This window comes from Panthera pardus, unplaced genomic scaffold (assembly GCF_024362965.1).
Source record: "Panthera pardus isolate Hobbes unplaced genomic scaffold, ASM2436296v1 HiC_scaffold_16, whole genome shotgun sequence".
NCBI lineage: Eukaryota > Metazoa > Chordata > Mammalia > Carnivora > Felidae > Panthera > Panthera pardus.
In genome coordinates this window covers 86,638,397-86,666,337 of record NW_026526721.1, presented here as the reverse complement: position 1 = coordinate 86,666,337, position 27,941 = coordinate 86,638,397, and the positions used below count along the sequence as shown (strand labels likewise).

The 27,941-nt window shown below is 39.6% G+C and overlaps 1 protein-coding gene across 3 annotated transcripts in view; it reads right to left on the bottom strand.

Annotated features, from left to right (window-relative positions):
* The window catches only part of GNB4 (G protein subunit beta 4), a 62,625-nt gene that overhangs the window by 33,774 nt on the left and 910 nt on the right, over window positions 1-27,941 (bottom strand). The window contains exons 2-3 of one of the 3 annotated variants that reach the window (XM_019463233.2): window positions 26,990-27,348; window positions 1,063-1,160 (exon numbers count right to left, since the gene is read on the bottom strand). In XM_019463233.2, the coding sequence (XP_019318778.1) occupies window positions 1,063-1,119 (57 nt within the window). In that variant the 5' untranslated portion in view covers window positions 1,120-1,160; window positions 26,990-27,348. Of the gene's footprint in view, window positions 1-1,062; window positions 1,161-4,358; window positions 4,382-26,989; window positions 27,415-27,941 lie in introns of those variants that run through there. The other 2 variants (XM_019463234.2, XM_019463235.2) reach the window with 2 other exon arrangements.

Here is a 27,941-nt window from a genome sequence, read left to right as displayed (position 1 = left end):
AATCAGAAACAATGTTTTCTTGGCGCATGTTCTTCAGCCACCCCTGTTTTTCCTGCTCCTTTCCTCTCTTCTCTTGTTAATATCCTTCTATAGATCCTGTGCCTGTTCCTTTCTTCTTACTCTTCACTTTCAAACCAGAAGACTTCTTCTGAAACAGCCATTGCAAAAGGTTCAGAGCAGGGGCAGCAGGGTGGAGGGGAGCAGTCAGCAGTGTTCCAAGTTATTAGGGATTCTCCTCACTTCGAGCTGAAGTTCTTCATATCTATCTGTTTCAGCCTTTGCTTTCCCTGCAAAAAGTAGGCAGCACCAGGCTACAGCTCAGTCTCTTTCCTCCACCCTGCTCACTAAGAGGCTTCCTAAACATGAAGGAATATAGACACGCCATCGTTTATCTCTGCTCCTTGATACCCCTCTGTCCAGGAAACATCTGTTTCCACTGTTCCCAAGAGGATTACTGGTGTTGTTGCTGAGGAGTGCTCCCCACTTTGCAGAAACCCTTTCTCTGGAGGCTTCTCACACCCTGATGCATCACTCCGTTTGACTCTTGGTGTGAAATCCTAAGTGTCTTTTAATTTTGTTTTAAGATGGAACTTTATTTGTTAAGATCTTTGCTGTTTTGAGTTGATTTCCAAGAGTGAAAGATGACAGACATGTCTTTATTATGCCACTAATAATTTTTAATGTTTTTCTGTAATGTTTTAGAGTTTCCTATTTTTCTAGTGTATTACAATTGCAATGTGATAATACCTGCCTCATCGTATTGCATCAAAAATTAAACTACAATTCCAGGTATGTAACTAAGAAGAGAATGAGGTTTGCCTTTCAGCAGGAATTCCATATATAATATTAACTTCTTAGGGACACAGAGGCCATTAGGTCCACAGAGATATTTTTCAGGAATAATTTTTATAGAATACTTCAGAGGTATGATAAAAACAAATTGACCATTTCAAGCCTTATAAATTTAATATATGTAGACTGATGAAACAATGAACAAATTTTATTCATTGCTAGTACTGAATAAAAGTGTTAAAATTTCAAAACGAGAAACTTTGTTCTTACCTGGATCTGATTCCGAAGTTGTTCAGCTTCCTGCCTCAACTGTTCCAGTTCACTCATCCTTTAACTTGTTTAGCTCAGAAATTAAGAAGTGAAAGCAACTGTCAAAACAAAACAAAAACAGTGACAGAGACTGATTTAGTTGTTCATTTACATATTAATCTACTTTCAGGGGTGCCTGGGTGGCTCAGTTGGTTAAGCTCAGACTCTTGATTTCAGCTCAGGTCATGATCTCAGGGGTTCCTGGGACAGAACTGTTAGCACAGAGCCTCTTGGGATTCTCTCTCTCCCTTTCTCTCTGCCCCTCCCCTGCTAGAGCATGCACACTCTCTCCCAAAATAAATAACTTAAAAAAAAAAAAAGGTAATTATAAAAATAAAAAGACTAAATTACAGATCATTAGTACTAGAATACAGACCAGTGAGAAGTACTTTGCAATACGTCAGAGGGCACCAATAGTTATCCCCACATACATGTCTAATCAGCACCTCAAAGTTCATACTTCAAAGCTGAACCCCACTCTACCCCAGGTCTTCCCTGTCTCCGTAAATGAAAGTTCAGTCCTTCCAACTGTTTCAGCCAAAAACCTGGGAGCCATCCTTAACTTGTTTCTTTCACACCCTATATGTAATCCATCAGCAAAGCATGCCAGTTCTTCCTTCAGAAAAGAATATTTAGGATCTGACCAACTCTGATTACCTCCACTTTGACTACCTCAGTCTAGGCCACCACCATCTAATTTGGTCTCCTTTCTACTGTGGATGACCACTTCCCAATCTATTCTAAATACAGCAACCTAGTGATCCTTTTTTTTTTTTTTACATTTTTTTTTTTTTAACATTTATTTATGAAAGACAGAGACAGAGCACAAGTGGGGGAGGGACAGAGATAGGAGAATCCAAAGCAGGCTCAAGGCTCCCAGCTGTCAGCACAGAGCCAGATGAGAGGCTCGAACTCACGAACCATGAGATCATGACCTGAGCCGAAGTCAGACGCTTAACTGACTGAGCCACCCAGGTGCCCCCCAAGTGATCCTTTAAAACACAAGTCTCCCAGGGTGCCTGGGTGGCTCAGCAGGTTAAGCATCCAACTTCGGCTCAGGTTATAATCTCATGGTTTGTGAGTTCAAGCCCCACATCAGGCTCTGAGAGTACAGAGCCTGCCTGGGATCCTCCTCTCTCTGCCCCTCCCCCATTCTCTCTCAAAACAAACTTTTTAAAAAAATCAAAATAAACTTAAAAAAAAAAAAAAAAAACCACAAGTCTCTCTTCTGCTTTAAGTCTTACAATGGTTTTCCATTCCCATTCTGAGGAAAACCTAACTCTCTACCTTAACCTACAAAGCTCTACACAATCTCTCACACACATCTCTCTGACCTTATCAATCACACCATCCCCTCACTCTGCTCCAGCCACTCTGAAGATTTCTTGACGTCCTTTGAACACAATAACTAGGATCTGGCCTCAGTGTTTTTTGCTTTTTGTTTTTTTTAAGTTTGTTTTTGAGGTAGGAGGGTGGAGGGCAGAGAGAGAGAGGGAGACAGAGTATCCAAAGCAGGCTCTGCACTGTAAGGAAAGACCCTGATGTGGGGCTCCAACTCATGAACCATGAGACCATGATCTGAGCCAACGTCGGACACTTAACCAACTGAGCCACCCAGGGGCCCCAGCCTCAGTATCTTTATATTTGCTCTTTCCTGGGTCTGAAATGCTCTTATTCCTGGTATTTTCATTGCTTGCTCTTGGATTTTTGTTCAAACGTTACCCCCTCAGAGGGATCTTTCTTTACTGACAGCACATATGTACGTGCCTTATCCTATAACATCACTTAACGCTGCCACCCAGCATGTATTTGCTTATTTGTTGTCCATTTCCTCGTGGTAGAATGAAAGCTCCTTTGAGGCAGGAACCTTGTTCGCTTTATTTTTTCTCTACATCCCTAGCACGCAAGACACTCCTCCGGTAAATTAACTTGAAATAGAAAAAATTTTCCTTTATTTATTAAGCTAAGTATTTAGGATGAATCACAGAACCACAAGGCAAGAATATTACTACCTCAGCACAAAACTAGAAGCTGAAAACTGATAGTGTTCTCTACCTGTCCTGTTTTTCTCTTCATATTTTTGTTTTTCTTCTTTCTACAAAATAACTTTTTTCTGCTTCTCCAAGCGCAAGATCCAGTTTGTGTTTCCTCAGGTCAAAATTAGAGCCCCAAAAGACTATCCCAACCCCAAACTCCCATAAGAGAGACTCTGATTCCCATATGAGAAAATTTGTTTCTGGTGTCTACCCTTCATTCACTTCAACTGTAGTATAAGTATCTGTTTATTTTTCAGAGTTAATTTTAAGTTTATTTTGTCAAACTAACAAAGTAATCTATTGGGATTGACTGGAATGGCATTAAACTGTAAATACATTTGAGAAGAGCTGACATCCTTCTAATATTCCATTTCCAATTTACTTTTGTAATATACTTCTCCATTATCTAAATTTTCAGCAAATTTGGGTAACTTTCTTTGTAAGTCTTAACCATTTCATGACAAAGTCCTACTGTTTAATAATTTAGTATGTTCCTCAGAGACTACCAGACTGACTGGATTACAGCCAATCTGGAATATCATTCTGCCTAACTGAAGGTAAGTAGCATTCACAGGTTCTTTAAATTCACAACCTTAACTGCCCGTGCTGGATCATACCGAAGATATCCCTGGCCCCCAAATCCTAAAGACTCTGGTTCTGATGCTTCTTCATTTCCTGAGTTCCAGAAACTCCTAAGCAAGTAAAATTGGTGTAAATCTTGCTTACTGAGTTGCTAATGTACTCAAAAGGAGTACCAAGGAGCTCTAACAGATCTCATTAGTTACAGGGTATTCAAAGCCACTTTTTACCCACTCACTACTGCCTTTCCACCCAAAGCCACCCACACACAAATGACCCTTCAAAGAAGAGCTTATATCCAACTGTAAACACAAAGAGTTAGGGGTCCCCAGAAAAAGACCAACAGACATAGCTTTCTTAAAAAGTCATTTGAGGCCCCCCGACATCTCAGGAAAGAATGTGAGAACAGCCACTATCAGGCCAGGTGACCTGACCCACATTCTAGAGTTAACTTTGCAAGATCTACACCCCTTTGAGCACTCAGATATCAGTCCAACTGGAGCCAGAGAACTGATAGAAGCAGAGGTCAGCACTACCGTTCCTTGTGACTTTGACCTGGACCTAGTTACCTTAAGATGACATTTGCCTCAACTCCATGCTGTATTTCCCATTGCCTAAACCCCTTCATGAATATGTACACACCCTCAGCTTAAAATGTCCTCAATTTTGTCAGTCAGGGAGACACTGCTTTGGGGAAGAAACAAACAAACAAAGGTATTCTCCTTTACTTATGACAAGTAAAACCTTCCTTTTCCTGTTCTTTGGTTGTGTGTTTTGGCTCAACATTCATCAAAAGGCAAATCCAGTTTCAGGTAACAAGGCTAGTAGCATGTGGCAAGGGCTACTCAGAACAGACTATGGTATGTACCAAATGAATGAGAAATTACCAGCCTGGGTGTCCAAAAGGATGGAGGTACCATGAACAGGAATGACAAAAAGCAGTTCCCTCATCACCACCACTCTGTGGATGGGTTACTTTTGGGAGAGGCCATGGTCCCTGAACGTCCCTACACATTTCTCCTGGGTGAGCCAAAATATAAGGCCCTAGTCACTTTCAATTGGGCCATTTCTCAGGGATGTATTCGGGGCGAGCAACCTTGAGGGATGACACAATGTCTCCTCAACCCCAAGACACAGCAGGCTTGCTTCCACTTAACTGTAAAAGCAGTCAATTCCGCAAGCTCAGTGTTTCTGGGCTGTGACACAAACCCCACTGTATGTGTGGCATCCATCTAGTCCCACCTGTGTTAACCTCATAGAAACTGAAAAGCATGGGAAAATTAACACAAACCAACACCAGGATATGCTACTTGCTGTGCTGTAAGGTGGTCCTTGGTCTCTGACCAAGGAGTCTCTGTGGTCAGCTAGTATCCATGAAACAGGAATAGGCTAACTGACCGTCCTGCAAGTACTTAAAATCCCAGACACTTTGAAGTCCTTGACTCCCCGAAGGAGAAGTTCATAAGAGAGATGAGGAGTCCAGTGTGAAACACAGTGAGTTTGTGGTACCTCTTGAGATATATTGACATATAATATTATGTAGTTACTGTATAAGTTTTAAAGAATGTGATTTCTACATTGCAATATGATTACCAAGGAGTTAACTATCCTATCACACAATTACCATCTCTTCTTTGTAAAGACAACATGTAAGATCGAGACTCTTAGCAACTTTGAAGTATACGACACAGTGCAGTTGACTGTAGTCACTAGGCTGTGCATTAGACCCCCAGAGCTTATTCATCCGCTACTTGCAAACTGCATTTTGCTCCTTATACGGATTAGTTTCCAGATCCAGCACTTGATCAACAATCTTGCCAGCACCCTAGTTGGTTGGTGCCAGCACCCCACCCTTTTATTCTGTCATACTCAACAGACAAAAATCACAACCTTCATAAACCCAACTACTTACTTTCTTTCAGCCAGTACTGAAGTGACCAAACATTGATCGAAAAAGTCAAACAGGGCATATTAGTGACACTACAAATTCATTTTACCCATCTCAAATAGGCCCTCAAAACCACCCGACAGCCTATGCAGCTTTTTATCACTTCTACTCTTACCATCAACTATTTCAGTTCCTTTGAACTCTTTAAGCTTTTGACCTTTCATACCCCCTCTTGCAGATGACTGCCTTCTACATCACAGAGAAAGCAGAAGCCATCAGACATGAACTCTTTCAATTTTCTACTACTAAATATATAAAACCACACAAACATAACTGACTCATCACATTCTCTTTCCCCTCTATTAAGACAGAGCAACTGACTTTTCAGTCATTTGGTCCAATTCTTCCACCTATGATTTAAATCCTATCTATCATCTTTTCAGTAATGTTACACTTCTGATGCTCTCTTCTAGAATATTCATGCTCTCATTTTTCCTCCGTTGTTTTAGTCTTTTAGGATGATTTTCAAACACAGAAAAAGGTAAAGATATTAGTTATAATGGACACCCATAATACCCACCACGTGATTTACAAGTTGCTAATATTGTTGTATTTACTTTACCTTATTTTTGCTGAAGTATTACAAACATCAAGACGTTCCACTCTGAAATACGTCAGCATATATCTCCAAAAATATTAGGACATTTTTCTATTTAACCATAATAACTTTAACAATCTACCAAAATTAATAGTAATTAATTAGGAGCTAATACCTAGTCCATTTTCAAATCTCCCCAATTATTCCACCACTATCTTACATCTGATTTATTCAAAATAGGATCCAATTAAGGACTATGTAGTACATTTGGCTACATCTCAAGTCTCTCCCATCTGAAAGTATCCACCACCTGCTTTCTTTTTTTCCCCTAGAATACTGACTTACTGGAGAGAATGAGCCACTGTCCTATACAGTGACTCACATTCTGTTTACTTCCTTATGTTATTGTTGAACTTGTTTCTCCATCCTCTATCCTGCCAATCGACTGGAAGTTAGAGCTACATGCTAGATGATACTCAAGTTCAATGTGTCTGGCAGGAATACTTCCAGGTAACACTGCAGACTTCATATTATATCAGAATGAACTTAATGAAAGCTAAGATTAGTCAGTATATTTAGGTGTTAACAGCTTAGTTTATTGTAAAGTTGTAATTCCTCACTTTTACCTAGCAAACCACCACCTGTGGGTAACCTTTCACTTTCAATTGGATCCTTTCTATCAGGGTTAAACATGCCCAAGTCTCTCCCTTAAAAAAAAAGGGGGGGGGGGAGGAGGGAGGGAGGAGAGAAAGACAAAACACCTTGATTGACATTTCACTATCACTCATACTCCTCTTCCTGTCCTCATTATGAACTCTCAAAGAGAGCTGCCTATACATAACCCCATTTCTTCACAGGAAATATAAATTCTTCAGCCTCACTCATGCCCAGCCAACTTCAGGTAAGATTAAGCAGTCATCATGGAAAAGGCAGGGGCAGTTATAAGGCAAGGGACTGTGTTGGAAAGGCTTCTAAGAGGCAAAAATCAGAGTCCTTGTGATGTTTGTACCAAATGAAAGCTAGCAGAATATGCCACCCCAAATATGGCCTAAGGATGTGGCATAGGATTATTCTGAGAAAGAGCAAACTAAGGAGAAACTGAAAACAAAAGAGAAGTCACCCCTCTGAAATGGAAATTTACATTTATAAAGAAAATTTCCATTTGTAAGGGTGTCTCCCTCTCCTACTAGGAAGAAAAAGAGGACTCTATCACCAGAAAATCTTAACCACCGGAGAACACACCAGCTTAAATCTGCATAACAAATCTTACCCTTGTTTACCCTTGCTTTTCCTGATAACCTCCAGGATTTGGCCCCTCCCCATCCACTCCCACCGGTACACTTGGTACACTTTCTTTGGTGGTTAGCTGAAGACGGTATTTAAACTGGTGCCTTGGGCTATCTAAGGGAGTTTTTCCCTGGGAATCTCCCTCGTATACCAGAGAAATACGTGTTCACAAACTTGTTTTTCTCATTTATCTTTTACTGCAGGGGGTCTCGGTCAAGAACTCAGAAGGGTAAAGGGAAAATTATTCTTCCTCCCCTACACAGAAGACCATAATTTTTTTCTGGATGCCTAAAAAGAAATGTTCAAGCTGCCTTCCCCCCTCTTCCACATCTGCTGCTAAAAGGAGGAAATAATTTTTCACTCTTTATTTTTTTTAATATTTTTATTTATTTTTGAGAGAGAGAGAGACAGAGCGAGCGGGGGAGGGGCAGAAAGAAAGGGAGAGACCTAATCGGAAGCAGGCTCCAGGCTCTGAGCTGTCAGCACTGAGCCCAATGCAGGCTTGAACCCACCACCTGAGCCAAAGTGGGACGCCTAACCACTGAGCCACCCAGGTGCCCCATAATTTTTCACTCTTTAAAGCCAACTTATTAGTTCTGTCACTAAGGAGAAAGGATTATTTTGATTACACAAGCTTTCTGTTGATCTTTTCTTCTCACATGACAATTGCTGGATTCCTGAGAATACCAATAAAGAGAAGATCTAGCATAAACTAGATTATAAACTACTTCCATACAAGCCTAGAGGCTGACTGGGGTTAAAAATCAGTAAGACACCCCCAAATCCTACTACATTATGTTTTGAAAGGCTAAAGGACAACCTAAGTGGTCGGTCTGTGTATTGATTATGGCTATAAAAGTTCTGAATTCTTGAGAACAATACTGTTGCATCAGGTACAATTTTAGTAAGTAGCTCCCTCAAACTATAGATCTAAAGCCAAGTAAGTCTTCAAGGGCACATATTTGACTATAACAACAGAGTCATCCAACCACTTGCTGGCCCTCCTGCAGTTACTTTACAGCCACAGTTAATAACAAATCAAGGAAATGGCAAAATATTTTTTTTTTAATTGTGAATTCAACCTGAGGGTTGGGGGAAGGGGATATGAAAAGTAATGGCAGAGGAAAGAAAACCAGTAAAATAAAACAGTCACACACCACTAAAGAAATTCTCCATTGGGATGGCCAGGCCAACTGCCACATAAATTAACTCCAAATCTTCCTTAAAGTTTAAAATAATCAAGAATCCAACCTGAGAAGTAAACCAAAACATACTCTTTCACTGATCAGACCTTACATGAATTAATGACCAAAAAATGGAAGTGATTATAGACAGAAATTAAGGTTTTCATCTACGCTGGTCATGTGCCTAACAGAAAACCGAGTAGGACTTCTGAGGACTCAGATGTAGTGAACAGCCCCAAAGCTGAAGGCAGAGACAACAATTATGCTACATTTTCTTTTTGGAGATAGAGTAGGGAAGAGGTGGAGAGAGAGAGACAGACAGACTCCGCAGTGGCACCACGGAGCCAGAGCCCGATGTGGGGCTCAGACTCACGAACTGAACTGTGAGATCACGACGTGAGCCAAAGTCTGAGCCAAAGCCTGACGCGTAACCGACTAAGCCACCCAGGCGCCTCTATGCTGTTTTTTTAAAGCTTCTAACATATGAGAGCAGAATCAACCTCAAGGCTTACTGAATAGCCCAACGGTCTGCGGCACACCACCACTACCCACAAACACAACTGTTGACAATAATTCTTACAATGATCCATGCATACAAGAAGGCTGAGAAGAGGAGAAAAGGTCAGCTAGAAGGGTGAGCATCTTCTGTTGTGTAAGGACAGTGTATTCATGATGAGAAGAGTTTCTCTTCTACGGAGGAGGGGGGCAGGAGGAGAGGGGGAACCAAGCCACAGATAGGGAAAAGATAATTACAAGCTAAAATTCAGATAAAGGATTAGCATCTGGAGTTTAAAGGCAATTCTCCAAACTAAGAAAAAAAGATCAATGATCCAATTGAAAAATGTACAAAGATACGAATCAGCAAATCACAACAGGAAAAACTGTGGAAGCCAATATACAAATGAAAAGATATTCAACCTCAGTAATCAGGGCAATGCATATAAAAAACTATTTCATATCTATCAGATTGATAAAATTTTATCTGAACCCAGAATTGGCAAGGTTGGGGGAAAATGCTAACTCCATTCAGGTGGGAAAACTCTCGGGAAGCAATTTGGCCAATATCTAGCAAAGGTGGTGTCTATCTTTCAATCTGACCATTCCATTTCTGAGGGCACCTGGCTAGCTCAGTTGGTAGAATATGCCACTCCTGATCTGGAGTGGTGAGTTCGAGCCCCACACTGGGTATGGAGTTTACTTAAAGGAAAAAGAAAAAAAGATTTAATTCCATTTCTGGGTATAGAAGCCCTAAAAGAAACTCAAGTACATGTGCTCATGTTGCTCAAGAGTTGGGTTCATACAGTACTACTTGTAATAGCAATAAACTAAAACACTAATGCCAACCAACAGGAGAATGGATAATTACAGTGTTTTCATGTTGAATTCTATTGCAATGAAAACAAATGAACTACAGTTGTATACAATATAGATTAATCTGAACAATATCATGGGGGTAGGGGAAAACAAGTTCCAGAAGACACATGCCAGCATTATACTTTTTATAAAACTCAAAAACAACTAAAACGAAGAAATACATTGTTTAGGAATGCGTACATATGTAATAAAAGTTTTTCAAGGTAATGATAAAACAGTACAAGGGAGAAGCACCCAAGTACAGCAGTTACAAGTGATTGTTAATTTTTGAATTCCTGATTTGGGTATTTGCTTTACAGGTATTTATGTTTATCAATAAGCAACCAAATTTAAATACATAAAAGTAAGTCACACATGGATCCACAATAAATATTTTATAGTTAATCGAACTCTTGCACTAATTAAACAAGGAGGCTATTAGACTGAGGTGGTTCTAATACAGTAGAATACTACGTAAGCAAACCAAAACTAAGCCTGTAATTGTCTCAAGGTTAAGAAGTCAAAACCTAAGGACAACCAATCGCAGCCAATTAGGCCTTCCAAAGAGGGAAACCACAGAAGCTAATCAACTATTCAAATAATTTTCTTGTTTTGCTTCCAGCTCTATAAAAATCTTGCCCTACCACTGCCCAAACTAAATCGATTTTTGCTTTAAAAAAAGTCTTAAAATATTTAATATGCCTCAGTTTATCTTTTAACATACCTCAAGTCCAATGGCAACCATAGAAGTGGAATGACATAAAGACAAAAAGAGGGGCACGTGGCTGGCTCAGTCATAAAAGTGTGTGACTCTTGATCAGGGTCATGAGTTTGAGCCCCATATGGGGCATAGAGCTTACCTAATTTTTTTTTTTTTTTTTAAAGCCAAAGATAAACTGAGGCTCAGACAGGTTAAATAACTTGCTTATTAAGATTAGAGGCACAGTTGGGAACTGAATCCAAGCATGGAACCCAGGATCTCAACTACCCTACCACACTGCCTCTTTTCAAAGGGCATCTCATTAGACTTCTCTGCTGAATATGACTGATGACACTCCCTTTTTATGCACTTTACTACTACAGCTTTCATCACCCCAACTTCCTAGATCCTCCTTCTACTTCACTCACTATTCTTTTTCTGTCTTTTTGTGGACTCCTTCCACCCCCATTCACCTTCTTCAATACTTTGGTTTCCCAGGGTCTATCTTTAGCCAACTGGTCAAGAAATTTCCCTCCTGGGAGGAAGGAAAGATAGAGGAATATGAGATAATCTATGAGCCAACTACATTCCTTTACAAAACAAACAACACAACACACACACACACACACACACACCAAGAACAAAACACACAAACAAAAAACATCAGAAGGGTAGAATGTAATTCTCAATTTCACCAATGGGGATTTTTTTACGCTAGGTCACACTGGAGCTATTCATTACAATCTCTGAAGTAGTACTGAAACTGCAGACTAAAGCAGTTTTAAACTAATAATTCAATCGAAATTAGTTTAACATAAGCAGTGTCTTTCAGTTACCATAACTTCTTGACCAAGTTCTTTTCAACATGAACAACGGATTCATTTAACACAATTGAAATTATTATATAGTGAAAGCATTGTATGTTGAGAAGAAAGCAGCATATTGGTTATCTTTTTAAAAGTTCAGCTGTGCCAGTTACACATAATCAAAAAATACCAAGGAGTCACTGTATCCAAGCCAATTTATTAAATAAATCGAAAAAAAAAAACAAAAAACAGTTGTATAATTCAAACAACCTTCTCTCTCCACTTCTTAAAATGTCCACAGAATTTTTACTAAAGCAAGGCATTATGTAGCCTGTACAATTATATTGCTACACTGGTGAACAACCATCTTCATCTCTAGGAGACAAGGAAATAGTATTTTTTAGCTACTAATATTTTTCATACTACACATGAAAGCTCGTAAGGCATGAAAGAATATTTTAAATTGTACTTAAATTTAAGCATAAAACTACTTTTGCTTACTATGTCTATTCGTCCGAAAAATTCAAGGCTGCTATTATAATTCTGTAATGTTCTACTTTTCTCTTTGTAGTCTTTATAATTTCTATACTTTGTAAAGCTAAAAAACAACTACAACAACAAAACCCAACCCTAATCCCATAATCAATTAGGTAAGGTATTCAAAGCTTTTATGATCATTCTTACCATGGAATTTAAAAACACATTTGCAGGGCACCTGGGTGGCTCAGTTGGGTAAGCGGACCACTCTTGATTTGGCTCAGGTCATGATCTTGGGCTTCATGAGTTCAAGCCCTGCTTCAACCTCTGCATTGACAGTGCGGAGCCCGTTTGGGATTCTGTCTCTCCCTCTCTCTGCCCCTCGCTCTCTCAAAATAAAAAACAACAACAACAAAACATACTTGCCTATCCACCCCAAGTATTCCAAATACAGATCTTCCCATGTGGCTTTTATAAGAAGTTAGCCAAAAACCTGGAGCTGCATGGGGCAAATGGATGGATACAACAGAAAAACTGAAGTGAGAGCTAACGTTAGAGCTGCTGAAACTGTAGCACGGGCATCAAGGTTTTGTTTTGTTTCTTTGTGTTTTTTTTTTGTTTTTTTTTTGCTAGCAAATTTCTCATCGCAATTAAGTGCCCCCAAAGTAAAAAATTCCACCTCTTGAGAACTGAAGGCGGGCTGTTTTGTCTATGTTCCAGAAAATAAGATCCCACTCTTCAGTCTGTTTCCCTTCACCTAACGGTATGTTGTGGCACAGCTCATTCTTTCACCAAACATTTACTGAATGCCTATCATGTACAATGAGTACACATGAGTAGGACAGTTCCCCAGTTCACAGTTAAGCAGGAAAAAGACATTTATGCGCATGCTTACATGGGTCCGTAACCCATTACCCTAAGCTGAAGCACCAGGTGTTTCAGATTTGGAAGTTTTCAGATTTTAAAAAGGTGTATCCATATACTGCCTAACATACCAATGGGACCCTGAGGCAGCACCCCATATAATCAAGGAGTATTTCTGCAGCAAAACATAAACACATTCACGGGGCGCCTGGGTGGCTCTGATGGTTAAGTGTACAATTTCAGCTCAGGTCATGATCTCACGGTTTGTGAGTTTGAGCCCCATGTCTGGCTCTGCACTGACAGCTCAGAGCCAGGAGCCTGCTTCAGATTCTGTGTCTCCCTCTCCCTCTCTCTCTCTCTCTCTGCCCCATCTCGCTCATGCTCTGTCTCTCGCTCTCAAAAAATAAATAAAACATTTTTAAAAATTAAAAAAAAAATAAGCACACTCACAACTAGGGGGGAAAAATAGACTAGCAAGTTTCATGTTAGTTCAGGCCATGTTGTGGCACAAAATGAGTCCAAATCACATAAAATTTTGCCACTAAACAATTTATGAAAAAAAAAAACAAAGAAACACTGCAGTTTTCAAAGCATTTTGGATCTCCAAATTATGGATAAGAGACTACTGACCTATAGTATATAAGAGGAAGATTACCTGGCACAAAGTTAGGACAACCCCAGAACTGAGGAGTTAGGAGTTAGCCAACCAAGAGATGGCATTTATTGAGCACTATGTGCCATGCACTGTTCAAAACTCTTCATAGTAACTCATTTGAGCACTTCAAATTGACCTCAGTAGGTAGGGGTTAATATCATCCCCATCCTACAGATGGGGAAACTACATGTTATAGAGTTTACAGCACTACCCAAGTTCATACAACCTAATAGAGCTTGCTGACTCACTCACATTATACTTACTGTGTGATCCCAGAAATTGCTTAACAGCTCTGAGTCTCGATTTCCTCTTCGGTACAGTGGAGATACCCCATGGGATTGTTTTGGGAATTAAATATACACATTCACAAAATGCCCTTGGATATTTAAGTAGGGGCTAATTTGCCCAGCAAGGGAAATATACAAAGACACTCTAACCAGAAACACTACTCAGGCCCATATTTTTATCTGGATCAACAGATATAATACAAAATACTTGAAACAAAAGAGAAAAATACAATTATTACCAGAAAGAATTTTTGTCATGGGCTCAGCATCTCAGTTATGCTGCAACATAACCACTTTGTTCTCTCGGTAACTCCTTGAGAAGCACTGAAGATCCCTCCCTGGAAACTCTAGAGACTATATTCTTCTGTCTGCCAGGAGAAAACATTATCCCTATCCCCTACTATGTACACCAAGACACTCTAATGAGTGCGGAGGAGAGAAAAAAGCTTCAAGGTGGGAAACAGGGTAAGAGAGAAAACATCCATTCACATGAAGGCCTTTCTCAAACTACACCCACCTTGTGAAGACATCAATTCCTGGCACACCCCAGCACGCTGCCTACCCCCACCCCAATGCCTTGAGTCTTAGATTGAAGCTTTTAATGTTATATATACCTTTCAGGTGCGTGAGGGAAGAAACGTGGTTAATAACCACTAATTAACTAAATAGCCCAAGCTGTGGTTCTCAAAGTGTGGGGACCAGAAGCATCAGCAGCACTGGGGAACTTGCTAGAAACACAAATTTTTAGGCCCTTTCCCACTCTGAGGGTGGAGCTTGGTGTTCAGTGCTCAACAAGCACTCCAGGTGTTTCTGGTGCCTCCTAGAGTTTGAGAGCCACAAGTTTAAACTCTTGTTTACCTAGGAAACCAATCTAAAACCATTTGATTGGATGAAAGTTCAAGAATGTGTTTGTTCATGCATTAAGAAGTTCCTAAAAATGCTAAATGGCATTTATATTATCTTCCTGGTCAAACAAAACATCTAAATGCTTTAAAAAATATATTTGTTGGAATAATTATAGAAAAAATCATTCCCATTCTTATCAGTTTTTAAATAGAGCAGACTTATTTCCCATATCTGAATGGTGAAAATTTTTTGAATTTTTTTTTCTGAGGAATGGCTTAAGAATGGGAAGAGAGAAAAAAGACAAGGTCCCATATAAATTTCCTATTTTTCAAATACAACTTAACCATGCCTTTACAAAGAAATCGTTAACAATTCCTTGATGTATTTCAGGTGTTAGCTTCCCTTTCCTCAAGGGAAATAATGTATTTATCAATAACCTGATTTTTTTTTTATTTTGGCAGCCACTGCCTTCTTTAAAACAATCCACCTGTAGTTGGTCTTGCTTTACTCTTTAAGAAATATAAGAATGAAATAAACTCAAGAGTTGGAAGGATGGCTTAGGAACCAGCTATCTTCTATCAGGAAATACCCATAACACCTGAAAAAAGAGATACTTGAAAAGTTTTTAATCTTCGTTAAAGTAACAAAGTATGTGAAAAAGACCCCCTGTGTTTCATGTACCTCTGGAATTAATTTAAAAAGGGCCTTAGAGGGGCGCCTGGGTGGCCCGGTTGGTTAAGCATCTGACTTCGGCTCAGGTCATGATCTCACGGTCCGTGAGTTCGAGCCCCGCGTCGGGCTCTGTGCTGACTGCTCAGAGCCTGGAGCCTGTTTCAGATTCTGTGTCTCCCTCTCTCTCTGCCCCTCCCCTGTTCACGCTCTGTCTCTCACTGTCTCAAAAATAAACGTTAAAATAAATAAATAAATAAATAAAAATAAAAAGGGCCTTAGATGCTCAAATGCCAAATGAAGCTTTATGGCTTTTTGTCTGTTTGTTTGTTTGTTTGTTTGTTTGTTTTAAGAACTTGTGATTAAATTTTCTTAAGTCACAACAAGATCAGGCCACACCTAGTCATAAATCAATCAACAAGAAAACAAATTCTTCATCCAAGTATCATAAACAGATGCACTGAGGTGAACACTTTGGATAAGAATCAGGGGTCTGTCATTGAACAGGATTTGTCATCTTGGTAGAAATCTAAACTGAAGTAGTAAATTCCATGACCCAATAAAATGTCATGAGTAAAAGGAAAAAAAATGGATAGGAATTCATGGAATTAAAAACAAACAGACTTTGTTTCATTCCCATACATTTTTACATTTGTGTTATAAATACGTGTGACACCTATAGTGTTTTAGACTATTTGCCATTTATAAAAGCTGAGTGTTTAATCATAAATTCCTTGGGTTTAATTTTTAAATTACTAATTATACAAAGTATCCTTTAAATCAAGGAAAAGGGAAGGAGTCTTTGAGACAAAGGTAGTAACAAAGCTTATAATAATATCAGCTATTACATGAAAACCTAATGTAGAGTGTATGTTTTAAATATAGAGTGGATATTTTTCCATTCTTTTAGTGTATCCTACATTCATATACAGAAAGAAAATGGAAGCTTTAAGTGAATAAGTTTAGCTTTTTTCCAGTCAACATTTGGGGAAAATCTTTCAAAAGGTTTTTCTTCCTGCATTATTCCTATTATTTTTAGCTATAATTCTAAAACACGTAAGAAATGAACACTGTCCCAACCTACTGTCAATCCAACTCATGTGATTCATTCTTCTACTCAAGAAACATGTATTTAACACCTACTTACATTAGGTACAGGCAACTGACCCACCGCAATCAGAAAAGTTCATCTTCTCATGAGAAAGGTAAGTAATAATCATTATATTAGGATGTAAGGGTGGAAACAGCACATATTTAGGATGTTATGTCACCAAAATTGAATGTTTCCTGAGAAAATGGCTGAACTCACCACACTAAGTTCCCTTAAACTGAAACCGTTTTTAGTATGCTTATATTTTTAGCTGTACTACCTCTTAAAGCAACAAGTTCTATAAATTCACTGGCAGCTATGTAAAATGGCAGGGAATTTCCTTTTACTTCGTCTAAAAGGACTTCTCTAAGTCCTACCATTTCTAAGTTGAGATGCCTCTGGTTTTAGTATTTTTAAGATTCTGAACCAAACATTAGGAAAATAAATTATGTAAATCATAACTTTTTCAGACTATCTTTTCTCTTATGACTTCACTCAAGTATTATTACCTCTTGGATTTTTTTTATAGGACCATGTATGGTTCATCTCCGTATCACTACGTCACACAGTCTTAGACCAGAAACCCCTTATATTTACCAGAATTGGTTATGTATTACTCTTGGTTATATCTAAAAAATGTTTAAATGAATCCTACCACTAAAGGATGAAAATATGACAACTGTGGGGGCACCTGGGTGGCTCAGTCTGTTGAGCATCTGACTCTTGATTTCAGCTCAGGTCATGATCCCCGGGCCATGGGATAGAGCCCCATGTTGGGCTCAGTGCTAAGCATGGAACCTGCTTGAGATTTCTCTCTCCCCCTCTGCCCCTCCCCTGCACAGTGGCCTGTGCAGGCTCTTTCTCTCTCCCTCAAAATAATAAAAAAACTTTGACTGACTTTGCAAATCAAATTGATTTAAAATAAATATGACAACTGTGGCGATCAGCATTTCAACCAACAAATGTTTGTAAGTGCCCAACAGGCATCATGATCTAGCTTATTTGCTAATTTGGCTTCACAGGACAAAATGTGATGTGGAACTAACATATTCATGGAAAGATAGCTATAATTCTATGTGTTCACAGCTTTAGTAAAAGTAAAATATGTTTTTTAAAAAAGCAAAATTAGGGGCACCTGGGTGGCTCAGTGGGTTGAGTGTCCAACTTCAGTTCAGGTTACGATCTTGCATTTCACAGGTTCAAGCCCCACATTAGGCTCCGTGCTGACAGGTCAGCCTGGAGCCTGCTTCGGATTCTGTGTCTCCCTCTCTCTGCCCCTCCCCCATTTGCACTCTGTCCCCCCCTCTCTCTCTTAAATATAAGTAAACATTAAAAAAAAAAATTTTAAACTGGGGCACCTGGGTGGCTCAGTCAGTTAAGCGTCCGACTTCAGCCCAGGTCATGATCTCATGGTTCATGAGTTTGAGCCTCGCATCAGGCTCTGTGCTGACAGCTTGGAGCCTGGAGCCTGCTTCGGATTCTGTCTCCCTCTCTCTCTCTGCCCCTCCCCAGCGCATGCTCGCACTCGTCTGTCAAAAATAAATAAACTTGGGGCGCCTGGGTGGCGCAGTCGGTTAAGCGTCTGACTTCAGCCAGGTCACGATCTCGCGGTCCGTGAGTTCGAGCCCCGCGTCGGGGCTCTGGGCTGACGGCTCGGAGCCTGGAGCCTGTTTCCGATTCTGTGTCTCCCTCTCTCTCTGCCCCTCCCCCGTTCATGCTCTCTCTCTGTCCCAGAAATAAATTAAAAAAATAAATAAATAAATAAATAAATAAACTTAATTAAAAAAAATTTTTTTGATAAAAAATTAAAAAGTAAAATTATCTTAAAGTTACCAATAAGTGGAAATAGAGTACAACACTCAATGTCTTTCTTTCAGTACAGTTTTCATTCTTTCTAACACAAAGCCATAATGCCTAGGCACAAAGTAAAACTTTTTCTTAATAATTAAAAAGCAAATACACCTATGTGGTATTGGTCTGAGACGAACAGATATCCACGAGTGCTACTTCAGGTCACACTTTATTTACAAAAACATCATATGATTGCTTTCCTGGGTTTAGACTAACAGCTAATAACCCACACTAGCTATTCGTGATTCCACTCCATCCTCAACTCCCTCCAGGACCACTAATGTTCTCAAATTCCATCAATACATCTTATCTCTCCCAAGCGGCTTGAACAGTGTTTCCTTTTTTTTTTTTTTTTACATTTAGACACATTTGGTTTTATTCTATTGCTCTGATTCTCCTACTGATGTTTTCATCCTGCAACACTCACTATCACATATACCAATATAGCTCACTCTTCAGCAGCATTAAGGAAACACGCATTACTCCTGATGTTTCATCATCCCTTCACAACATGTCTCACCATCATCTCTAAAAACTTTACAAGGATTGTTTCCTCACTGAAAGTTAGCACAAAACCATGGGTGAAATTTACGTATGAACATGTCTCCCCTTCTTTATATCCTAAGTCACAGAGGAGTATTTCTCTGTTTTTAAGTATTTTTTCCCCAAAAGCTTCCCTAGTGGCACATTAATTAATGAAATAATGAAATCCCTTGTTGATAAATTTTAGTTCCCATAAAGGTTAACATATAACCATAAAAATTAATATCTAAGGTTTAAAAATTTTAAATATCAACTGTTTTTGCTTTTCATATCATGGACACAAGACCACATTTTTTTTTTTTTTTAATATTTACTTATTTAAGTAATCTCTACATCCAATGAGGGGCTCGAACTCACAACCCCAACATCAAGAATCACATGCTCTTCCAACTGAGCCAGTCAGGCACTCCAAGACCACATTTTCTCAAAAATTTTATTCCTTCCCCCACAACAGCTTCCCCAGAGACCCGATTCATAAGTAATGCACATAATGAAGATCCCTTGTTGATGAATTTCAATTTCAATGTCTACCATTTTTCCATTAAGCACATAATTTAATTTACAGAAGTCTAGCAAATAAAAAATGTTTAAATTACTTCCTTATAAAAACCTGGTCACTATAAGCCTTGTTAACTATCCTACATACAATGTATAATCTATGCCAGTTAGACAACAAAGTCTCATTCTGCTTAAGCTGCATTACTGGATTTTTAATTTCACATAACCAAATAGTTAAAGCCCAATTTTCATTCGTTAAGCAATTCCAGGGTAATGGTGTGTAGGTGGGGAACTCATAAAAATTGAAGGGGAAAAAATGAGTCAAGCCATTGCTAAATGTAACCATAACAAAAGTATCAGAAATTCTTATACACAAGCCAAGAGACAAATAGCTCTTTGAGCACAGGAACCACTGTCTTCATCTTTGTCTATTCCAAAGTAGTGTTCTCATTCTATGTGGTACAGATTCTATCAATTTCTCCATAGCTACTAAAAAACTAGATGATGAAGAAGAAACAGTAAGACTTCTAAAAACACAGTATTTCTGAATAAGTAAGAATGAATGTTTAAGGACAGTCACTATCCAATTGTTTATATAACAAAAAATTGCAAAAAAAATTACAAACATAAAACAGCAAAGCAGATGTGGCATAACCATATGATGAAATATTATGTAGCTGTTTAAGATGAGAACATCAAAGCTCTAAATACTTGCAAAGATGCCAGTACTAATGACACCCCTGAACAAATGCTCCCTTCTGGGGTTCCAACTGTAAGATAAGCGTTTCAGTGGGTGTTTGCCCTTAATATATTAAGTTAATATATTAAGTTTCCTTGGTAAAAACTATACAGCACAGGAAACAACCCTGCAAAGCCAAAATGGGGAAGGGGGCAGTAATTTAAGCTGTGTATTGCCTTAAATATTAAAGATGGACATTAAGAGAAACTTTAAATTTACATTATTTTAGCAAGTCAGTAGCACATGGGTGTTAAAATCATTTAATGTGATTGCCACTTCAAAACGAATTAAATAAGATATAATTTTCAGCAATTCTAGAAGGCTCTCCACAATGCATACTGGAAAAATGGTATTGAGGAACATATATTGTTCATCACAGCACAATAGGAAGGCTGTGGTGAAGCATAAATATTAAGAGTGCTGCCTCTAGTCTAGACTGCTTCTAGTCCCTCTAGTGTTGGGGTTTGAATACTGGCTTCTCCATTGGTATATGTTACTGACATACGGAAAAGTCAAAAGATGAACTGAAATTAATATTAATATTACTAAAAGTGGAAAAATATTAAAAATATTTTAATAGAACGAAGTATATTTAAACAGGAATTATGTTAAGTAATCAAAACATTTTGGAGATAAATAGGTTTTTTTCTTCATCCTAGGTATCTCTTGAAATCCAAATATTGCCATTTCTTGTCAATCTTTCCAATATTAATAGGTGAATTGAGAGGCTTATCAAAAATTAAAATTTTTTACATCTTTGTAATTTAGAAGTTAATTATCCAGTTTGTAGTCAAGGTTCTTCACTTTTTGTTTCTTCCTAGTAACCTATTGTTCTCCTCTGCTGGTTATCTGTGTTACCTCCACCAGAGGGCAGACAAAAGGAAGGTGAAGCTGAGAAAATTGACAACTTGATAACTTCCAGAGAAGCTAAGCAGTATCACCAAGAAACTTCAAACAGCACTAACATTACAGGATTCTCTGAGACAGTCTTCTCCATTTGAAATAGTATTAAATAAAAAAAAAAAAAGTTGGCAAATATTAATCTATGCATTTATTCATTCATTCAACAAATATCTGAGTTCTAACCACATGCCAGGCACATTCCAGGCTCTAGGGATTTAGCAGTCAACAAAACAAACAAAAGGTCCTGTTGTCATGGAGCTTTATTCTATATCTGTCTAGGAAACAGATAATAAAGCACATAAATAAACAACAATTTCAAGTACAGATAAGTACTATGCAAGAGAAAAGAAACTGCAAGAAGTTAGTGACAAGGAAGGCTATTTTTAAATAAATTAATCTGTAAAGCCTGAATAAAATGATCAAATGAGCCATGCCTTAAATGGGAGAACAGCATTCCAGGAAGAATATACAGTAAATGCAAAGGTCCTGAGGCACAAACTAACCTGGCATGCAGAATCAACAGCAGAGATGATAGGCTAGAGAGGAGTACACAAAGCAGAAGAGATTAGGTGGGTGGGCATGTAATCATGTAGGCCTTCAGACCACAGTAAAACTTCAGACTTTATCTAATAACAATTGGTTCTGCTGACTGAGACTGGAAGCAGAAAGACCAGTTAGGGGCTACTGCTGTAGTCCAGGCAAGGGAAGATGGTGGTTTGAGGCAAGGGTAGTGGCAGTAGAAATAAAATACAGCCAAATTTGAAATAATATTTAAGTCACAACCCATTATAATTGCCAATGGAGGAACAGATGTAGGATGAGTGAAACAGGAGAATTAAAGAGAACTCAGGATTGTTAGCCTAAGTGGCTGGGTAGATGATGACACCAGTTACTGAGGAGATTACACAGCCAGTGAAGCAGGATGAAAATCAGTCAGTGTCCCAGAAGCCAAGGGAAAAATGCTTCAATAGGAAGAAGTTATCTATCACCTGAGTTAAATGCAGCTGAGAGATCTAATGTGGAAGGACTGACATTGCTGGTGACCTTGAGAAGAATGGCCTCTTCTCAGCACAGGAAGGATAAAGTCTCTCTGGAACGAATTCAGAACAAGAGGGGAGTTGAGCAGGTACAGCTTACATGGACTCCTTCAAAAATGTTTTTGTTGTTTTGGGACACAAAGTAACTTTATTATTTTTTGAAGTTTTATTTTTTAACATTCCATTTTTTTTAATTTAAAACATAAAGTTGAAAAAAGTAAAGAGAAAAAACAGACGAACATTAAGGGAAGGGAAACAAAAATAATATAAAAACAGGGAGGGGGACAAAACAGAAGAGACTCATAAATATGGAGAACAAACTGAAGGTTACTGGAGGGGTTGTGGGGGGGGGGGATGGGCTAAATGGGTAAAGGGGCACTAAGGAATCTACTCCTGAAATCCTTGTTGCACTATATGCTAATTTGGAGGTAAATTTTAACAAAGAAAAAATAAAATTTAAAAAAAAGAAAAAGAAAAAAGTAGTATAGTGAATACTCTTAGACTCTTCACCTAGATTCAGTAATTGTTAATATTTGCCATGTTTGCTTGATCAAGTTCCTTCTTCATATATAATAATTCTTATTGCTCATCCGTTTGAAAGTAAATTGAAGATATTCTGGCCATTTAGTCCTAAATAATTCACTGTGTATCTTCTAAGAACAAGGACACTGTCTTACATAACCACAGCACAATTATCATATTCAGGAAACTTAACAGTGATGTAATACTATTATTTAATATTTGGTACATATTCAAATTTTGCCAATGTCCTGATAATAGTCTTAGATCAACTGGATTTTCCAATCCAAGATCCAATCCAGGATTATGCACTGGATTTTACTGTCAGGTCTCTTAAATTTCCTTTAATCTGCAACAGTTCCTTTGCCTTTGTCTTTTATGATATTAACATATTGGAAAAGCACAAGCTAGTAACTCTGTAGAATGGCCCTCAGTTAAGGTCCCTCAATTGTTTCCTCTACATAGATTTTGATTATGCACTTTAGAAAAATACTGATGTCCCCAGTCCAAACACACCAGGAAGAATCTGTTTATCCCACTATTGGTGATATTAACACTGATCGCTTCACTGAGATGGTGTCTGCCAGATTTCTGTACTGTGAAGTTATTGCTTTTCCCCTTGGTCATTAACCTCTGGAGAGACCACTAGAAACTGTATTAATATCCTTTCCCCATCAAACTTTCTCCATTAGTAACATTTGCCTGAATCAACGTGACCATGGTGGTTACAAGCTAGTCACTTTATGAATTCTCTTGCTCCTTCTACATTTTTATTGGCAGTCTACTTGAGAGTGCTTTCCCCTTTCCCTTATTTATCATGAACTTGTGGGTTCTTATTTTATTCCATAGGTTACAATCCATTACTATCATTATTCATTTCGAGGCTCAAATTTTCCCAGATTTAGCCGTTCAAGCTAGTTCCTATGTCCTTTTGATATGCCACCACCATTTTGGAGAACAATTCCTTACTTTGTGTTCTAGGCTCGTCTTCTACTTTCCCTGCCCCAGCCCTGGAACCAGCCACTTAGATATGGGCACTACTTGTGCTCACTGCTACTAGGGTGCCATTCTGTCTACACCTGTTCATCAGGCAGAGCTAGGAAATATATGATAACTCTAATTCCAACCCAACACCAGAGAGTGTTTCACTGTCTTCTTCCACTCCATATCTTTATTTCCCTTCTCCCACAGTGTAAACCCTACCTCAAAAAATATCAATGAATTTACTCATTTGCTCATTCCTACAGCACATACAAAATAGTTCAAGAACTGCTTTTTTTCCTACAACCATAAAAAACCAGTTTGCCATACCAGGTTCAAGTTGGTTTTGTTGTTGTTTTGCAGTCCTTTCTATCTTTAGATTAAGGGTAGATAGTCCAAGTGTTGTGTTAAAGACTTACTTGGATTTTTCTTTTCTTCAGAGAGTTCATGTTATTCACTGAAATATAGCTGGTTCATTTGTTGCTGTTTATATTCAATTTTGGAGGTTTTTGCTTTCAACCTTGTTAATTTTATTTTTGAACATATAAAACATAAACAAGTTTCCAAAACTCAAAACTATACAAAAAGATATAATTGCCACAGTGCTGTTCCCTCCACTGCCTTCTACTCAGTTCCTACCCACCCCCTGTAGATGACTAATTACGTTCTGGTTATCCTTGCCTGTATTTATTTTTGTTCTATCAAAAAATTATGCTTTCTCAAAAAAAAAAAAAAAAAATTATGCCTTCTCAAAGTGGAGCCAGAGAAGTGGGGCAGAATACTGGATCAAGAAAATAATTTTAAGATGAGAGACATAACAATGTTTGTATAATGATATAAATGATTCTGCAGAAACTGAATTGAAATTGTAGTAGAGACAGGATAACTGCAGGGGTAAACATCTATCAAAATATCATCTGGCTTAATTTGAGGAATCTCAGAGGGTTCCCATAGTCCAAAATAGATTGCCATACTGTGTATAACCTTCCAAAATAGTTGTATCTACGGCTCTAGAAAACCCACATTAATAGGGGGTTATTATTTTGGAAGAATCATCAAGCTTTCACCACCTATTAATGTCGACAGGAGAAAATTTGCCCTCGCAAGAGGGAGGTCTTGAACCCTGAGCCAGACATTTAACCAGGAATAAAGAAGTGAGAAGAGAATGGTTGACATGAGAATCTGTATAACAACACAGACGGATAGTAATGATAATGCTAGAAAAACAAATCTGTATCTCTGGCATGTCTTGGAAAATTTACAAATATGCTAACGAGTAATTGAGGGTCATTCCTCATGTCCTGGCACTAAGTCAATGTGGCACAGAGGAAAGAACGTGGACTTCAGATTCAGAGAGGTCTGGCCTTGTATCCCAGATGAGTTACTTAACAGCTACATCGACCATCAGCAGTTACTTAACATCTCAGGGGCACAGTTTCCTTACCTTTAGAACTGAATAATGTTCCCTTTACCAAGTTCATGTAAGACATAAAGAGAAAAATGTATAGCATCACCCCCTGGACCAGAAGAAATGTCAAATAAATAGTTCCTATAATAAATACAGGCAAAACCAGTCAGCAAGGTAAAGAAACTAGTGACACAGTGCACTTTAGTAACATGCCTGAAAAAAATCAGAAATCACACCATCTCAGGCAGTACTTGCTAAGGGCAGAAAAATGTCCGATACTTTGTTCCAATTCTCAATTTTCAAAATGTCCCAGAATCTATTTTTAAAGTGTAAAAATATGTGCTGACATACTAAAGCGCCAATGACTTTAAAGAAACAATTCTGGGGAGATGTTGATCAAATGGTACAAACTTCCAGTTATAAGAAAGTTCTGTGGATGCATGGTACCGCATGATTACTATGGTTAACACTTTATTCTATACTTGAAAGTTGCTAAACACACACACATACACACATAGGTAATTATGGAAGGTGATGGATGTGTTGACTAACCTTACTATGGTCACCATTTTGCAATACATGAGTATCAAGTCAACACGCTGAATATCTTAAACTTCTACCATGTTAGATGTCAATTATATCTCAGTAAAGCTGGAAAAAATAATAAAAGTAATTCTACAGATTAACAAAGACCGATGACTCAGAATAACCACCAAAATAATGCCTATGGCTCACAAAGAGATGAACCTGAATGTATTGCAAGCCACATTAACCAATTTTATAATTTTATAAATGTGTATGCACAAGAGGGTTAACCACGTTCAATAAAACGGTATTTTAAAAGTTTCCATTTCAGTTTCAAATTCATCTGCAAACCAAAATGCAACATGGAAAATCTTAAAATGATCTTTAGCCAAATACTGAAATACACAATAAACCTTCAGAGCCTAGGATCAGTAATAAACAAAAAGCCCCACACTAGAGAGTCTTAAAATGTACAATGGAAAAGACACTCGAAGCATACAATTTTATGTATCCAAACCGTCCTTTTCCTCCACGTCTAGAAATGACTTCCCTTTCATCTTAAATAAGCAGTGTGTGCTCGGTGTTCTAGGAAAATGTACTCTAAGGTCACAATCTCAGTTTGCAACACTAAGAAGGAATGATAATAAAGCGTTCTGACCAACAATTAAATCTCGAATGTCTTAAGAAAACTTCCCAGTAGGGTGCTTTATCCAAACGCCGCCGAGCTATTCAGTCCGTGGCCGAAAGAGAGAAAGATGTATCCACATCCTCTACTAAAAGAGAAAGGGAAGGAGTGGGAGAAAAGGGGGAGAAAGACAGAGGCAAGATAACAAAGCATCGCTTCTATAAACAAATTCAAGTCTGTTTTTAAACTTTTGGAAATTCAGTCTTGCCTTACCGTATAGCAATAAACATCAAAGTAGAAGGCAATCATTTATGTTTTGAAGGAGAAAAAGAATGTGGAGAGAAAAGAAAAACATTTTACCATGTTCAGAATTTACAAGAATTCCTATCCACTACCCCCTCCCCAATAATGGACATATCATTTCCAAAATAAATTTAACACGAAACCACTAGTCTCATTTTTAGCACTAAGCGGAAAACTTTTATGAGCTTTCCCAGAGCTCTCCACCCAATAACCCTTCTGGGCAGTCCCGAATAACCGCTATTTTCGGGGCAACCACGAGCTCGCGCTCTGAGTCCTCCTGAGGGGCCTCGGGGCATGGGGAGGGAGCTGGGGGGTCTGGGGGTCTGGAGGCCAGGGACTAATGGGCCGCTCCCTCGCTTCCCAGAGCGAGCGGTACGAGCCCCCCAGGAAGTGCCCGAGGCGGCGGCCGAGGGGCTGGCCCCCGCGCGGCAGCAGAGCGCGACCAAGGCGCGCCCGCCCCGTCCCTCCCGGGCAGGCTCCGGCAGCCCGGGACGCCCGAGCCGGCCAGCCCCGCGCCACCGGCCGGCGGCGTTCCGCCGGGACGGGGGCCCCGCGGCGCCTCACGCCCCCTGCGGGAAGCCCGGGGCCCCCAAGTGGGGCGCACCCACGAGATGCAGCTCGCGCGATCGCTGCCTACCTGAAAGGAGTTGGGCTCCGCGTCGACCGGCCGCTGCTGGGTCCGCGGGGCGCTCAGCAGCCCCCAGTGAGCGGAGCCGGCGTGCAGAGCGCAGCGCACCGCCGAGACCAGCGCTGCCGAGATCCGCCGGCCACACCCAGGCCCGCACCGCCCAGCAGCCAACTCCGCGGCGCGCCGGGGCCGGGGCGGAGACGTGGCTCGAGGCGCGAGGCGCGAGGCACGAGGCGCGCGGGCCCGCTGGGGACGCGCCGCGGCCACGCGCACACCCAGGAGCGCGCGCCGCCCGGGCGGGGGACGGGGGGCGAAGGCGGCGGGTGCCGCGCGCAGCTTCTGCTTCCTATTTTCTCTCTCGTTTCCTGCTAGAAGAAGAAGAAAAACATTAATTCCCAGGCAGTTTCGTTTTCTTGTCGTTGTGGCGCCTGGACGCCGGAGCACACTTCTGAGTTGCGCCCGAGTGGTGTGGCCGGTTTCCTTCCTGGCACCATAGAAGCCTCACTTTGCTCGTGGCAGGATGGGGGGCGGGGGGGCGCTGACTTAGAAGACCCCAAGTCCCCGTTAGGTTTAACAGTGTGGAATTCTCCGTGTAAGAAAGTCAACTGGAGTCCAGAGTCCTACAAAATTGTATTGCAAGCCCAGCTCTACCGTCGCTGGGCGGTTGATCGTGTACATCTCAGGTAGTCAGCTTGGTCATTGGCAAAATAGGGATAGTGATACCTGCCTCATAAAGGTGCTGACATACTAAATGAGGCACCGTTTGCACAGAGCCTGCCTCCAAATAAATGATCAATACTTGGAAGTTATTGTTACTATCGTCACTGATGAAAGTAGGCCTTTCAGATAACCCTGGCAAGTCGCTCATCTCGGCGTGAGTTAAAACATCACACAAAGCATCTCAACCGACTTCCCCCCCCCCCCCCGACATTTCTCCGGGTGTTTTAGGTTTAAAATGTCA